Source organism: Euleptes europaea, chromosome 15 (genome assembly GCF_029931775.1).
Source record: "Euleptes europaea isolate rEulEur1 chromosome 15, rEulEur1.hap1, whole genome shotgun sequence".
NCBI lineage: Eukaryota > Metazoa > Chordata > Lepidosauria > Squamata > Sphaerodactylidae > Euleptes > Euleptes europaea.
The window spans coordinates 10,777,042-10,792,573 of record NC_079326.1 but is presented as its reverse complement, the minus strand read 5'-3'; the positions used below and the strand labels follow the sequence as shown (position 1 = coordinate 10,792,573).

General features: G+C 42.6%; 1 protein-coding gene across 1 annotated transcript; it reads right to left on the bottom strand.

Annotated features, from left to right (window-relative positions):
* Nucleotides 1–228: 228 nt before the first annotated feature.
* On the bottom strand, nucleotides 229–12,737 carry LOC130487762 (ELL-associated factor 2-like). Its single transcript, XM_056861275.1, has 6 exons — nucleotides 12,630–12,737; nucleotides 9,962–10,056; nucleotides 8,166–8,302; nucleotides 5,758–5,903; nucleotides 2,425–2,679; nucleotides 229–311 (listed from the first exon to the last, which is right to left on the bottom strand). Exons 1-6 carry the CDS (start codon nucleotides 12,730–12,732, stop codon nucleotides 265–267), a joined length of 783 nt encoding a protein of 260 aa, XP_056717253.1. The 5' UTR covers nucleotides 12,733–12,737; the 3' UTR covers nucleotides 229–264.
* Between the last annotated feature and the right edge of the window lie 2,795 nt (nucleotides 12,738–15,532).

Sequence of the window (15,532 nt, the reverse complement as noted above, 5' to 3'; positions counted from 1 at the left end):
GTAGTAGTGAAGGCTAGACTATGCGTCTGGCTAAAAAGAATAAATACCAAATTCAGATATTTTTGGTAGAGCCACATTAAAATAAGTTTTGGAAAAGGGAATGTTGCTGAACTTGATTCCAAATGACAGTCAGAAAAATTAAGTTAACTTTATTGTCCAAGTTGGTAACATTCCTCTCTCTCAGACAGTATAAACTTAGTGCAAAACAACCGTCTTCTCAATCCATAGAGGGAGGTGATGCATTTCTATAGTCCCAAGATGTTCTCAATCATCACTGTCACTTCCAGATTCACTTAACTGGAGATCATTCCCTAAAATTAAAGAAACGTTAAAAAGTCAAGTTGGTTTATCTCCACTGAGCAGTGAATCAAAGCAAGGCTATTCTGAAACGGCACCATATGTAGCAGTTCCTTATGCTGTCTTCAGAAACTATAATTATATGATCAACTAGGCTACCACTGTCGCTAATGCTAGCCTTCCTTTCCATCCTGGAAAGCAGCTTTTTGCCAGTACGAAATACCTGGAGCAGAAAAGTCAGAAGGCAGCAATGAAACTGAACTGCATATCATGCTCAGACAGTGATAAATTTATGTGCGAACCCTGCTAATATATGGAAGAAAACACTCCATTTTATTTCAAAAAATGTTTTACATTATAACAGACAAAAATACCCCATTTTCTAAATATCTTTAAAACCCCAAGGCAACATCTCAGCGTAAACTTACAGCAGCTTTCATTATCATTCTGACTACATTATGGAACTTTTTTCAACATAGCCTCTTCTGAAACACTATTTGCAGAGTTTGCACACACAGACCATTGCATGAAGTTACATTCTCCTTCATTAAAAGAGCACTTATTTCCTTTTCCTCCCTTTTTCATCATAACTATATCAATAAAAATATAAATTATAAATTTACATAAAACTCCCTTTCAATGATATCAAAGCTGTAATCTTTTGTAATTACCAGTTATTTCAATAAAGTTTGCAAAAGAGGTTTCCCATGAATTGTGGCATTACATGTTTTGAGTGGCAATTTAAGACAACAGATCAGCAAGGGTGGTCTCACAGGATGGCAAGCTTAAAAGTTCTTCCTGATCGGACTGTAAAAAGTTTTGAAGGCAAAAGTTACTATCAATTAATCTCTAAATTAGCCTTTGCTTACAGAGTGGCACCAATAACTCAAGTTGCATTGTAATTTGCTTCTGTGTAAACAAAGAAAAAAGAAGCAAGACTTGCCTCCCTGTTAGATATCTGACAATTTAAACAAAATTACGGATTTTAGATATAATGGTGAGAAAAAAAATTAGTATTAGCAGAAGCTGAAAGTATTTTATCATTTCATTAACTCATCTAAGGCAAAATTTCTACAGAAAATTCCAACACAGCAGCTGGAATAGCCAGTTGCTACGGAGAAAAATCAGAGTCCTGTGGCAGTTTATTGTATCAGGAACTTGAATAGGAAAATACTGCTTCATTGCACACAAAGTAGACTGAAAAGCAGATTATTAAAATTGTCTCAGTTGCCACACATATCACTACAGAACTAGACTAAAAGAGTTCTGCAGACACTTTCCCTATGAACTCTACCTTGAGACTTTCCCTATGAACTCTACCTTGAGACTTTCCCTATGAACTCTACTGTTGAAAATACAATGCATAAGTCCATTCCGGAGCCATGGCAGCGCAACCCAGGGATGCCGGCTTGGCCTCCCACTGGCGTCCCACCAGCACAAATCCCCACACCGGAGTCCCAGGGGGCATTCTGGTGGGGGGGCGCGGAACTGCCAGTGGGCATCTTCCTGGCCCCTTTTGGGTCGGGAACGCCCCCCTCTGAAATAGCGTTGCTGTACCAGGTTTTTGCTGGTGCTGCCTCGCTGTTTTCAATGGGGCAAAATGCCCCATTTTCTCAGAAATTTTTTTGAAGGCTTTTTAAGCGGCTGGGGAACAGCTTTGGAGGCACCACAGTGGCGCCTCGGCTATGCTGTCCCCAGCAGCTACAAAGCTCAGGAATGAGCTGTGAGTTATGTGCATATATAACAAAGAAGGTATGTGATGACATTCTAATGTTGAAGCTTAGCATGTCTGGCCTTACAAACATATCAGTCAGTCTGTGGTTCAGAGGGGAAACTAGATCATATTGCACCAGATGTTGGAACAGTTCTTTTTGAGGAAGCTGTAATTTGGACTTCCAGTACAAATTACTGGTTTTTATCTCCAAGTATGCAACTCTGAAGAAGCCAATGCCATCTGTGACATGGTAAATGGCACAAGCTAATCAAAATAGCTTTTATCCCAACTTCTTAAGCCATACCTCAGTAGGCCAAACCCTCATATCTCCATATGGTTTAAAATTTCATATAACATGCAGTTTCTTTTTAAATTCCTGAAGTCCAACTCTAACAAGGTGTTCATGTACTTACGCAATGTATTTATCACATGTCCACTGTTCTCTTTACTTCTGTTATATCCAGTATCCATATTATAGAAGGTCTGATGTGATACAGCAGACACGGGAGACTGTGTTCGCAGGTGTGGCATTGACAAAGGAAGGGGTGGCTTTTCATCTTCTGAATCACTAGAACTATTTTCACTGCTTGAAGATGATGAACTCTTTGATTCTGATGAACTATCAGAGCTACTCATCTGCTCTATAACTTTAGCTTCCGCCTTGAGCTCTGAAAATAAAGATTTTCAAGATGAACAGGACAAAGCTGATTGTTTTATAGTTCTACTGTACAAAGTTAAGGCCATGAGAAATGTCAACTAAATAATGAGACAATGGTTTTTCTATCTTGTATATATTTTGCTAACATAGCATAGTGGTAGTGTAGTGAATAGTATGGCAAACTTGGAATATCCCAATTTCAAATATTCTATTCTCTCATGAAGGTTAGACTAACCTACCTCACAGGCTGGCGCAATGCATCCAGTCCTAAGCTCCTAGGATGCAGGTTGGGGTTAAAGAAAAACATAATAGCATATTTGCCACTTCTTGGGTGTAAAGGCAATCTTTGGTAGTGGTAGAGGGCAGACAGAAGATACCAGGCTGTTCAGAATGTGCCACAACCCCATTAGGTAACAGGTCTTATTCCATCAGCCTTAGAACTTGATCAAATTATTGCAGCCACAGCAGTAGTTGTTTAGTGGACCATACCTGCACAACTAAGAAATGAGCTGGTCACATGAAAACTGACTTCAGTCAGTAATCATATTGAGTCAACTGCCACACCTTCAGAACAAAAGCCTTTCAACCTGTTGCACTAGCAAGCAAAAAGCCAATCCAGGCTCAGTGCTGTTTTTAAATAACCAGCCCAGTACCTGCTCATATGACAAAAGCTAGCATGGCTGGAATGAAACATGACTGCCACAGACTTAAGCAGCCATGTGAATTTACCCAGATTATTAATATCTATCTCAAGATTTGCTTTGAAAAGTTCTTACAGTGTTAAGATAAGTCACTAAATAAGAAACAATCAAGTCAGAGAGTGAGGAAAAGGAAGAACTAGAAGAAAATCAAAATATAACAATGCTTGCAAGAACCTTTGCTAATCTAATAAATCTCTTCTCTGAATTTCTCATTAATGTTTTTACAGAAAAAAATCAGTTTCTATGAGTGATATGCACTGATTTTCTTATCAGAATGTAAATGTTTCCCTAGGTCCTTTCACTTTTGTCAGCTTGCATAAAAGCTAAAACTAAGCAGGAAACTATCAGGCAACACATGCTTCACATGCAATAGTGTAATTGACAGCATCTGCATGGGTACAGGGGGGAACTTGAAGGAAGTTGTGAAAGTTGTGAAATTTCCTTGTTGTGAAGGAAATTTTTAATGCATGAGTGTAATTTGTATCTTGAATAACTAGTAAAAATATGCAACCACCAGATATACTTTGATTAAAACCTTCATCCTTTAGCAAGCATTCTCAGAAGTAGGACATATCAAAAAGGATGGGTCCATTGCCAGAGCAAGTCAAGAGAAGAAACAGAAAGGAGTACGCACACTGTCACCATTTCTTGGAGCAATATGGGTAGAGATCCAAGTGCAGACTAAAACAATTGAACTGCTATCTTCTACACTATTTCTGCACCAGTATTCTTCCATGTCATATCATACCCCCTTTTTCTCAATTTCACAGCAACTAAGCTGCTGTAGCAGTAGGTGATGTAGATACAATCTTGAAAAGGAAAATAAAGTTGGATGTCAGAAACAAAGAAGGGCACAGCAGAGTAGTCAGTTCTATACAAGGCACCAAGAATGGGTTACTGGAGCAACTGCTGAAATTCTTCACTATTTGTGAAATTAAGTCTTCAATCAGAATGCTCATTCAGTGACACTAAGCATGAATGTGCATATTCTAATTTATTTAAGAGGACTTTTGTCAGTGAACTTGGTTATTCCTATTGCCCCCCTTCTTGGTACACATTATGACTGGATGAAAAGGTTATTCCATTAAATGAATGCAGGAGAATGTACAGAGAGACTCTTCTGTTCTTTTTTGGTTATATACATCAATGACTTTTCAAAAGAAGCCTCTCTACTAATGGGGGAGGCACAGCCATTATTACCTGAATCCATTCATCTGTAGAGGGAGGTAAAAATTACATAAACAAGCTTTAGCAGTTTTTAAAATAACAAATTACAGATGATTTTGATATCCCCTGAAGCAATATTGTTATTAAAGCTGGTTAAAACCTATAGAGTCTGAAATATGTGGCGAAGATACTACTTATTTGTCATGTGCTAATTTTTACAAAGGATAAATGATTTTGGTTTGTTTATTTCTAATAAGTCTAAACTATGATTTAGTTTTAGTAAATGGGTTATAAACCAGCAGCAGTCCAGAGAATTACAGTGAACTGATTTGTGATTTGTTGTATCATTCATACAACTGATTCTGCTGATGCCTTCTTTGGAATACTCCAAGTAGAGATAAGTTTTCAAAAAGCAGCAAGTTTTTATTGGTCATACTGTGACTTATTGACTTACTGTGACTGAGCTGCACCACTTAAGACTGCAATAGGGACTCATATTATTAATGCCCCTACATGCAAAAAAGATTTCCAAAGAAAACTAGAACTTCTGCCAGTTTTCTATTTGCAAGGGATTTTTTAATAGAACAATATTCATTTGTGTGTGTGTAAAGTGCCTTCAAGTTGCAGCAGACTTATGGTGACCCCTTTTTGGAGGGTTTTCATGGCAAGAGACTAACAGAGGTGGTTTGCCAGTGCCTTCCTCTGCACAGCAACCCTGGTATTCCTTGGTGGTCTCCCATCCAAATACTAACCAGGGCTGACCCTGCTTAGCTTCTGAGATCTGACGACATCAGGCTAGCCACACAATATTCATTTACAAGACCTTAAATGTCTGCAGGGACACAGATCTGTCCATGAGGTGGCAAGAGTAAGGTAAGAGGCCTTAGCAGACACTATACTGCGTTGACACAGAGCGGGAATCCACTAGCCCAGATTTTAGAAACGTGAAACAGTAACTAGACAACATGTGGACCCTGTTCATGTAAGTGGAGGCTATAACTGAAAGGAAAATCCATGTTACCCAATTCACATGATATAGTGCACATATTGTGCTACTAAAACATGTGGCTGGAAAGTTCTCATTCCACATGAATGGAATGCAAAGTAACATCTGCAGAACACTACAGTTAAACTGCAATCTCAAAATCCTGGAATTACAAACTGAGAGCAAGTTTTAGCCTTGGCACAAGCTTCTAGCAAGAGATGTAGTTATAACTTACCTCTTTCAATATCATCCATAAGAGAAGCTGGAGACATCTTTTCTTTTGGTGTAGAACATTTAACACTGTTTGAAATCTTATTTGCGCTTCGCATTAGTTGCTGCTGCTGCTCAATACGAGACTGGACCTTACTGCTTCCTTCACCTCTGTATGAAAGGGTTAGAATTTTCAAATGTCTTCAAAGAATAAAGTTCTACTTTGAGAATTTTGTGAACTGTTCTAAGTGTTTAAAAACAAACTATTTGAATTGAAAAGAGGCTTAAATCCAGTTACTCTAGTATGAATCAGATTATAGCTTTCAAACTTAAATTTTATTTTTCACTTGCAGCAGAAGTCAAGCAGGTTGGAGCCAATGCAGCATTTCTGTGGATGGAAGGATTTCCATATACCAATTTTCCACCTCCCCCTACCTGTTGCAGCCCCAAGGGAGCAGCATATCAGGAGGCATTTAAAGCTGCATTAGGTGGAGGGAGGCAAGAAAGTCTCTTTCAGAGAACAGGAATCTTTTCATCCACGGAAACACAAACCAGTTTATTAACACTTCATCCCCACATCAGACCGCATTGTGCAAAGTCACAGCAAAAACCTTCCATCATTAATAAGGAATGGAATTAAAAGTGATTTATGCTTAATAAAAAGAGTTTCATACAAAGCCCAGCACTGTTGAAAGCTGCATAACATTTGGTTCAACATGTTTGACTATCTCATCCATATGGTGAATGCTACATTTGTCTGGGTGCAGGCCTTCAGGGATCTCAAGCATGTCTCGGGAAAGTTGCTAAAGAAAGCTCGTGAGAACTGCCCTTGGTGAGAGGATAGGGTAGGGCACGGGTCTCAAAAGTGCGGCTCCCGAGCCGCATGCGGCTCTTTGAGCCCTTGAGTGCGGCTCTTTCCATGTCCGGGCCCGGCTGAGTAGTGAAAGGGGCGGGGGGCGGGAGAGAGTCTGCGCAGGAGGCGCTTGGGTTATGTAGGAGCGACCATGTGTCGCTGCTGCTGCTGGCGGGCCTGCTGTGGGGAGAGAGTCTGCGCAGGAGGCGCTCGAATTACAAAGGAGCGACCACGTGCTGCTGCTGCTCACTGGCCTGCTGTGGGGATTGGGGGTTTCTTAAGCAGCGAAGGGAGCAGCCGCCGTATCGATATTTGAACGGTAAGCCCACCCGCTGCCTCTTGGCTTCTGCTGTTGGCTCCTCGAGTCCCTCTTCAGAAAGGCTCGAAATTCCCATTGCTTTGGGCGCGCTTTGCTCGGACGAGGAAGCCCCGCGCGGCGACTTTCTCGCTTGAGGCAGCCCGCAACCCGGAGGGGAGGGGGAGGCAGAGAGCGAGCTGCCCCGGCGGCCGCCACCTCCCCCCTCCCTGCCGCGCGGGCCTCTCTTTCGGTAAGGCCGCTCTCGCCCCCAGGGCTGCAGAGCGGGCCCAAGGCCGTGCTCAGGCCGGCCCTGGGAGGGGGGAGGGGGCTGGCACCGTGGCCTCGAGGGAGGGAGGAAGGGGCAGTTGGGGGACTCTCCTTTCTACCCCCCCCCGTGGAAGCCACCTGGGTGCGCGGCCCTGCCTGCCTGTCCCCCAGCCGGTGGGGGGGGGGGCTCCTCCAGCCAAGCCACCTTGCCCGGGCACCCGCCTGCCTGCCCTGAATCTGGAGCCCGTCGGTCCCAGAATGGTGGGGGGTAGTGAGCACCTGCCCCTCCCTCTGGCCAGGAGGGAACTGGCATGTCCGTGGCGGGGGGGGGGGGAGGATGGATGGACTGTGCATCTCCACCTTGTTTGTTTGCATGGAACACACACAGACCGGGGACCTGCTGGCCTCTTCCTCTATGCCTGGGATCCCTGGACATCTGGACCCTAGCTGGGTGATGGTGGGGTGGGGGAGAAAACAGTGGGCCTTTTTGTCTGGCAATTGTTAGCCCTCCCCTGGCCTATTACTACAGGTTTCCCCTCTTCCTGCTACTTTGTGCCTCTTTCAAAAGGAACGGGGGGGGGGGTTGCACTCTCCCCACAGCCATTCACCATCCCACTGTGCAGTAGGTGCTCTACTGGTTTCCACTTCTGCTAAATTTTAATTAAAGTTTATTAAGTTAATAAACACTGTACCTACCTATATAGTTTGAGTTTAAAAAATTTGGCTCTCAAAAGAAATCTCAATCCTTGTACTGTTGATATTTGGCTCTCTTGGCGACCCCTGGGGTAGGGCATAAAGACAGGACTCCATTCAAGGCATCAATGGCTAAACCTAACCTTGAGAAACAAATGTGCTTCTCCTCAAAGAAAATACATAACATATCCTTGGAGTAAGAAGGCTGAAGAAATGCTTTGTTAAAGATGCGTCATTCACCTCTTCTGTTTCCTAATTTAGCTACACTTGCTTTGACTACAGCATTTTCATAATGAGTAAAGAAACAGCAGCTTTCACCCACCTGGTCTTCTTCACAGTGATGTTGCTACTCAGTTTCTCAAGTCTACATTCTCCAGTGTCATGGTTAATAATCAATATGCATTCTTTTTGGTATGGCTTCTTGGAGCCCTTGAAAACTGTTACTGGTGGAGCTGAACCCTTTTTTCAAAATGAGAAAAAATATTGCTACTGTAGGCAATTATAGAGCGGCATTTTTCCTAAGGCAAACAGCTGTTGACTTCACAATAGAAGATCCTGTGCATTTCACAGTAATGCTCCAAGAGTGTCTGTTTCATGATTATAAAACAGCCACTCTGCTACCAAATAAATTATGAAGAAATTTGAGATTACCACAAAAAATTACAAGCTTACTATTAAAATAAACTGGCTTGTAATAACAAAACCAATTTTTTAAAGTTCTTCCAAGGTTTGTTATAAGATGTTTGAATTCAGACCTGGGGTGTGAGAGAGGTGACTCATTCTGTTCTCTTGTCGTAACTGTATAACATTCAGCACCCCTTAACTGCAAAACTGGAACAATGTGCTAGTCACAGTCAAAAAGCAAGTCCTTGTGGGCATCAGCAACTGCAATCAACCATTACCACAAGCAGAACTATCTACTTGTTTTCTGAAATCGTACCTAAACAACATGTAATCAAAGAACTTTCAGACAGCATGGTTCTTGGTTTTGTGAAATGATTTCAAGAATGCATAATTTTAGCTAAGTAAGCTACCAATTTTAAAACGATGATGTGATCATCTCACCAACACAATTCACATTGCCTTGAATAATTCAATCTGTTTTAGCTTTAATGAGTACAACCTGTCTCCCTAAATAAACAAGAATGTACACACAAACACACAAAACTGCCTTATACTGAATCAGACCCTTGGTCCATCAAAGTCAGTATAGTCTACTCTGACCAGCAGCGGCTCTCCAGGGTCCCAGGCAGAGGTCTTTCACATCACCTACTTGCCTAGTCCCTTTAACTGGAGATGCTGGGGACTGAACCTGGGACCTTCTGCATGCCAAGCAGATGCTCTTCCACTGAGCCACAGCCCCTCCCATGTAGAAATTTGTTTGGCCAGATACTGCGGTGAATAAGAGGAATGATATATTTCTTATTATTTTCCGATATCTGGTGTATCAGGCAAGCTATGGGGAAGGGCAAGCAGTTATCCCCATAAAAAGGCAAGGGAGGAGGTTCTGTTTCACTTGGGGGGCACCATGATTGCTGACTGTTTCCTATCACTGTGTCTGAAGGCAGGCAATTTTCAACTTCCTGTCTGTTTTAGTGGAAGACAAAATTTACCATCCAATTAGAGCCAAAATATCTAGAAACTTGAGTAAATGCAGTACATGCTCAATTACCCAAATATCATTTATTCACACCTCCTTGTTATTGTAGTTATAATATCAACATAATGTTCTCTCTTATTCACTCTTGAGATCTGTTCATGATAACTGAGGTTGTCAATGGCAGAACAGCTCACAAAGGCTGTAGCCCTAAATTTCCTTACACAGAAATAAGTTCTACTTCACAGGTTATACAGCAATCAGGTCTGCAGCAGTTCGCTCATTTCCCAACAGTAAACAAATAGAGCAGACAACTTCCTATATAAAAGACACCTTTTGTGGAGCTTTAACTGGTTTGGCTGCCCAATGCACGTTTAGAAAAAGTACATCTGTCCTTCTCACCATGGCAGCTAACTGTAGGAAACAGGGATAACCATGGCAAATGTGGTTGCTATGTTACTTTTTAAATTCATGAAGTCTCATGCTCAAGACATAAGCTATACTCTTTTCTTCAGTCTTACCTCAATATTTGGTAAAGTTATTGTCACCTGTTCACCTTTACCAACTTCAAGGTCTCCTTCACAGGATGTATCGATTGATGCAGGTTTGAAGTCATCTAAGTAAAGAATAATAAAACTGGTAATGGGTGTACTTTTTAGGACTCCTTTAAACACTAATGCATTCACAGCCAAGATAGAAAAGCGCTGGCTCATTCAACTGATATATTTTTTAAGGCAGATTTAGGTAGGTCCAGGAGATTTGACAAATATATATCTTGCAGTTCATCATACAAGGACTGAACAAATTCGCCAAAGTGTAATATTTTCAAAAAGGAGTATTATTTCTCATATTCAAGAAACAATTAGAAAAACTAAAATTCAAAAATTAAAATTACCAATTTTCAAAGTAAAAGGCAAGTGAAGTCTGAACCCAAATTCAAATTATTCCCAAACACTTAAAGCAGGGAAGACAACAAGTTTAAATATATAGATGGAAAAGGTCAGATCATACCTTTACAAAACAAGAAATAGCTGAGATATTTAAAATGCTTGGTTTCATTTTTTAAGAGTTCTGCATGTTTTAAAAAGATCCAACACATAATTTCTCATTGCTAAACACTTTAAAAGGCCAGGAAATTGTAAGCATATCTAGCTTGTTTATTGTTAGTTTTTATTTTTACTGTGGTAATAGTCCTGGCAACTAAGCCTGTTAATTATTTACAGTGTATAACATGTTTAAATACATTTTGAATAAGCAGGTCTCCAGCTTCCCTATAGCTGCAAGTCAGTGGGTCTATCTTCAGGATATAAGATTCGTGGGTCTCTGCTAAAATCAGTGCAAATCCTAATCACTATACTAGTTAGTTACAAGACAGTAGGTACAAAGTGCCTTCAAAACTATAAAATTATTATGAAACTGCATCACCCACCTGTCAACATGTCATGATTTATGACAGATGGAGCCTGGTTTATATGCCTTCATAAATATTAGAATATGAAAGTTTCAACAAGAGGTATATGTGTATTATCTACAAAATCTAGTAAGGTGAAGAAGAAAAGGTGTGTTTTTATACCAATTAGCTCCAACAACCTGAAATACATTTTTGTCTACGAAGACCATGCTGCAATAAGCCATTATGATTTGTCATTTGCTTTTATATTATAGACGTCTGTAGTATATATGCAAGTCTATTTGTTGGGCAACAGCTGGTAACTGGGCTTATTTCCTAAATCTTCTTTCCCCAAACCACACCCAGGTACTTCAGGAGATTCCCTGTTTCACAGCATATCATTGCCTATTTGGTAGAAAACATATATATATACAAGTGCGCACATACAATGACTTTAAAAAGGGATTCACAGATTGAACTGTTTGTTAAACAAATTTGATACTTATGATATAAGTATATTTGCATTAAAATACTTTTTATCTTTGCTTTGATAACATTTTGAGCATTAGAATAAAAAAAATCAACACTCCATAATGCCTTCACACACAACCCTTTTGAAAGGGAGTATTACACTTACTCTGAAAAACAAATCACACTGTCTCAAGTTTTCTCAAATAAAATATTTTAAAAATTAACAAGTACCATAATAATCTACTGTAAAAATCTGACTGGATAAATAAAATGTTTGAACTAGCAGAAATGGCTAAACTTACTGCTTTAGTAAATCAAAAAGACAATGAAGAATATGTGAAAGAATGGGAGGCATGGATAACATATTGTGAAAATGAATTAAATATGGGAAATGTTAAAGGCTATGACTTAATCTAATTCAATTGATTAATGATGAAAGGATGAAGTATTCAACAATTAAAATATATAGGATGATAATATGTAGTTTATAGAAATGATACAATGAATTGTAATGAATTAGAAAACAAATACAGAGGGGATTATACAGATATTAATATGATAGAGGAGGGGAGGGGAAGTCAGAAAAGTTAATACTAATTAGGCTGATTAGTTGGAAATTGTTTTATTTTATGTAACCCTGAAGATGGCAATATTGAAATTGTATGTGACTTGACAAGAAAAAATATATAAAAAATAATAATAATCTACTGTAAAAATAAAATAAAATCCAGCCCTGTCCATCACTTCCCAAAAAGGTCCGGCTTGGGAACCACTTCCCCTTATCCAAAGCGTCTCCACCTGTCGCCACCACCTGGCCGTAAGTTCCTAAGGCTCACGCCAACTCCTCCTCCTCCAAGGTTTCAAGGTTTGTTTTACACTCAGGCCCTATTTTACGCCGTTTTTCCTTACACGGGGGTTCAAAATCGACGAGCCCCGCAAGGAGGTGCCTGTCTGCCAAGCGAACCAAGGCTTTCTTCTCCCGCACCCGCCATCCTCCACCTACCTGCCCGAACCGAAGGATTCTCCCAGCAGCCCCCGCGCCGCCCCGCAAAGCCCCCCGCCCCCTCACTCGAACCCACTTCAAAGAGTTCTCAGCCACGCCCACACGCCCAACTGCCAAACAGAATGGGAAAAGGCCAAGTTAATTCTGGCGCTCGGTCTTAACGTCTTACATTTTAATGTCATTAGACTTCAATCTGATTTTTGTCATCGATATTAGTTTTGTAGTTTTATCAAGTCAGACAACCGTTGGCCGGTCCAACAGACCGCACCAATAAATAAGGATAGGTCTACAGAGCCTCGCCCCCCCCCACCCCCACCCCACTCACAGCGCACGGTGTGGAAGGCGCAACGCGGCTGCCTCTCGAAGCTGTCGCCCAGCAGCAGCGCGCGCTCCTTGCAGCCGAAGAGCGGCGGGGCCGCCCCGTTCATCCCGCGCGCCCTCACCCGCCAGCGCAGAGCAGCCGCCGCCGCCTCGCTCCTCTCGCGCCGCCACTCTGAAGCGAGTCTCCTTCTCGCTCCCGATCGGGAGGCGGAGGGGGCGGGGCCAGCCTCGCGCTCCCCTCGCGAAGCCACGCCCCCTCGCCCAACCGCGCCTTCGCTTCCAGCGGCTGATTGAGGCCTCGGGGGGCGGGATCTCGGAAAACAGCGGAGCAATGGACGGCTCGGTTTTTATTATTGGCAGCCTGGCTAACCCCGCCCACTACAAAGCGTCCTTCACTCGCTGTAGGGAGGGAGCAAAAAGTAGGGCTCTTCTTTCTGGAGTCGCCGATTCGATCGGGCTCGGGAGGGGGGAGGGCTTTATGCAAATTACGGCGGAGGGACGGTTGGCGCTCGTGGGCGGCTCTGGTTTGTGACGTCACACGAGGCGCCCTCCCGCCCTCTCTTCGCCCCGCGGGGCGAAGAGAGGGCGGGAGGGCGCCTCGTGTGACGTCACAAACCAGAGCCGCCCACGAGCGTCGTGTGACGTCACAAACAAAAGCCGCCAGAAGCGCCAACCGTCCCTCCGCCAACCGTCGTGTGACGTCACGAACAAGCCGCCACGAGCGCCAACCGTCGTGTGACGTCACAAGCAAAAGCCGCCACGAGCGCCAACCGTCGTGTGACGTCACAAACCAAAGCCGCCACGAGCGCCAACCGTCCCTCCGCCAACCGTCGTGTGATGTCACAAGCCAAAGCCGCCACGAGCGCCAACCGTCCCTCCGCCGCCACGAGCGCCTGAACCCCGCGAACCCTTCCGGTTGTGGGCGGAGGAGTGTGGGGGAAGGCAGGCAGGCAGGCCAGGCAGGCAGCCGGTGAGTGCGCGAGGGCTGCTCCAGGAGCTCAGCCCCGTGGAGGAATTACGCGGGGAAGCAGTTCCGGGCTCTCGTGGAAATCTCAGCGAAAGCGTCCTCCGAGACAGACGATGGCCCCCCCAATCTCTCCCCCCCCCCCAATTTTGGGTCTGTTTTCCTTATTAAACTACCAGAATGCATAAGAGGTAGTTACGTTCGTCTGTTGCTGCACAACAACGAAGAGTCTCCTGGCGCCTTCCAACTAGGGTTGCCAACCTCTAGGTATTAGTTAGAATTAAGTAATAGATACCTGCGCTGAACAAACGTTGGTTAAGCAGAAAAACAGCACCTGAGCTCGAATGCAGAGTTTGCAGAGCAATATTTCCTAGAAGGGACTTTGGACCTTTTCTTTAAAATTATATCATTGAAGGATTTTGTTTACCTAAGGAAGAGTATTTTTTGCTTATTGTTCTTCATTTGTGCCACTCTTAGATATTATTACAACGGTTTGTTTTGTGGAAACTTGTATTGTTATGATTTTTTGTTTCTAAGGATTAATTTTCTAAGGAATAGAAATATTCCTTAGGAAAATATTCCTTAGAAATATTCCTAGGAAATATTGTGTATTGCTCTGCAAACTCTGCATTCGAGCTCAGGTGCTGTTTTTCTGCTTAACCTCTAGGTATTAGCTGGAGATCTCCTACTATTGCAAGTGATCTCCAGGCGATAGAAATAAATTCCCCTGGAGAAAATGGCCACTTTGGCAATTGGACTCTATGGCATTGAAGTCCCACCCCAAACCCTGCCCTCCTCAGGCTCCGTCCCAAAAACCTCCCACCACTGGTGAAGAGGGACCTAGCAGCCCTACTTCCAATACTTAAAATTATTACGGCACAAGCTTTTGTGGGCCAAAAATTGCTTATTCTGATGCAATAAATAGGTTGTCCCTTTTTGGAATGGGCCCCATGAAAGATTATGCCATAATAAATCTCAGCTTTTATGGTGCTTTTCTTGTGGGAAATGGTGTATGCATGCCAACTGAGCAGTATGCCAACTTCTGCTGCCTCACTGTCTCAAGGGAAAAGGTTGCCTTTGTCGACTTGCATTTTTTCTTTCCTTTGAAAATAGAGGTGGCAGTTCTGCTGATGCTAATAACTGGAAATGCAGGTTGAACCAGATTTGATGTGTCTCAAATGAGGATATCAGTTTCCATTCTGCTGCCTCAGTCTTCAAGGGAAATGCTGCATTGTGTTGTCTTTTGTGTTTTCTTTTTTCATTTGGAAATTAGTGGGGGTTGAGCTGGTAATGGAAACCAGAAATGTAGTGTTGTGCCCTGAATATGTGTAACAAATATCATTTATGATGTTCAGTGGAGATACAGTGCATGTGCAAATGGAGAAATTTCCAGACCTAAGGTTCAGTTCTTAAACCCAACAATCTTGCTTTGCCAAGCCCGTTATGGCTTGAGTACTAAGGGTTTCTCAGATCCCCATGCTGCTGACTTTTCCTCCACGCTGTTCACACACTAATGAAATTCAGGTGATAAACTCAGGGCAATATCCTATCATTCTATTTTCTTGGATTACTTTGTTGAGAAACATCCATTCACAGAGTACATAAATAATACAAATCTAGTATAGAAGACTGACCAAGCGAAGCAGAAAGCGTTTGGAAATTTTGTTTGGTACAGAATGCTGCAAGGAGGATGTTGGATGGAGTGGGCCATAGAGTCTTGGTTTGCCTTCACTGGCTCCTAGTTTGTTTCCAGGCCCAATTCAAAATGCTGGTGTTGACCTTTAAAGCCCTATACAAGGTGTCCACAACCTGGCGCTCACCGACACCTTTCCTAGCACTTGTCAAGTGTTCTTAGAATGTGGGTGGGGCTTTTGCCCAGCAGGGCTTCTGATTGGCCATTAGAGAGCAGATTGGCTTTGCAGATATTTTAAAAGTTGTTTCAG

Coding starts and splice junctions, on each gene's coding strand:
- LOC130487762 (XM_056861275.1), bottom strand. CDS start 12,732: ATGAACGGGGCGGCCCCGCCGCTCTTCGGCTGCAAGGAGCGCGCGCTG. Junction 8,303..9,961: donor TAACTTTACCAAATATTGAG/GTAAGACTGAAG, acceptor TTTTGAAAAAAG/GGTTCAGCTCCACCAGTAAC. Junction 5,904..8,165: donor ATCACTGTGAAGAAGACCAG/GTGGGTGAAAGC, acceptor CCTTTCATACAG/AGGTGAAGGAAGCAGTAAGG.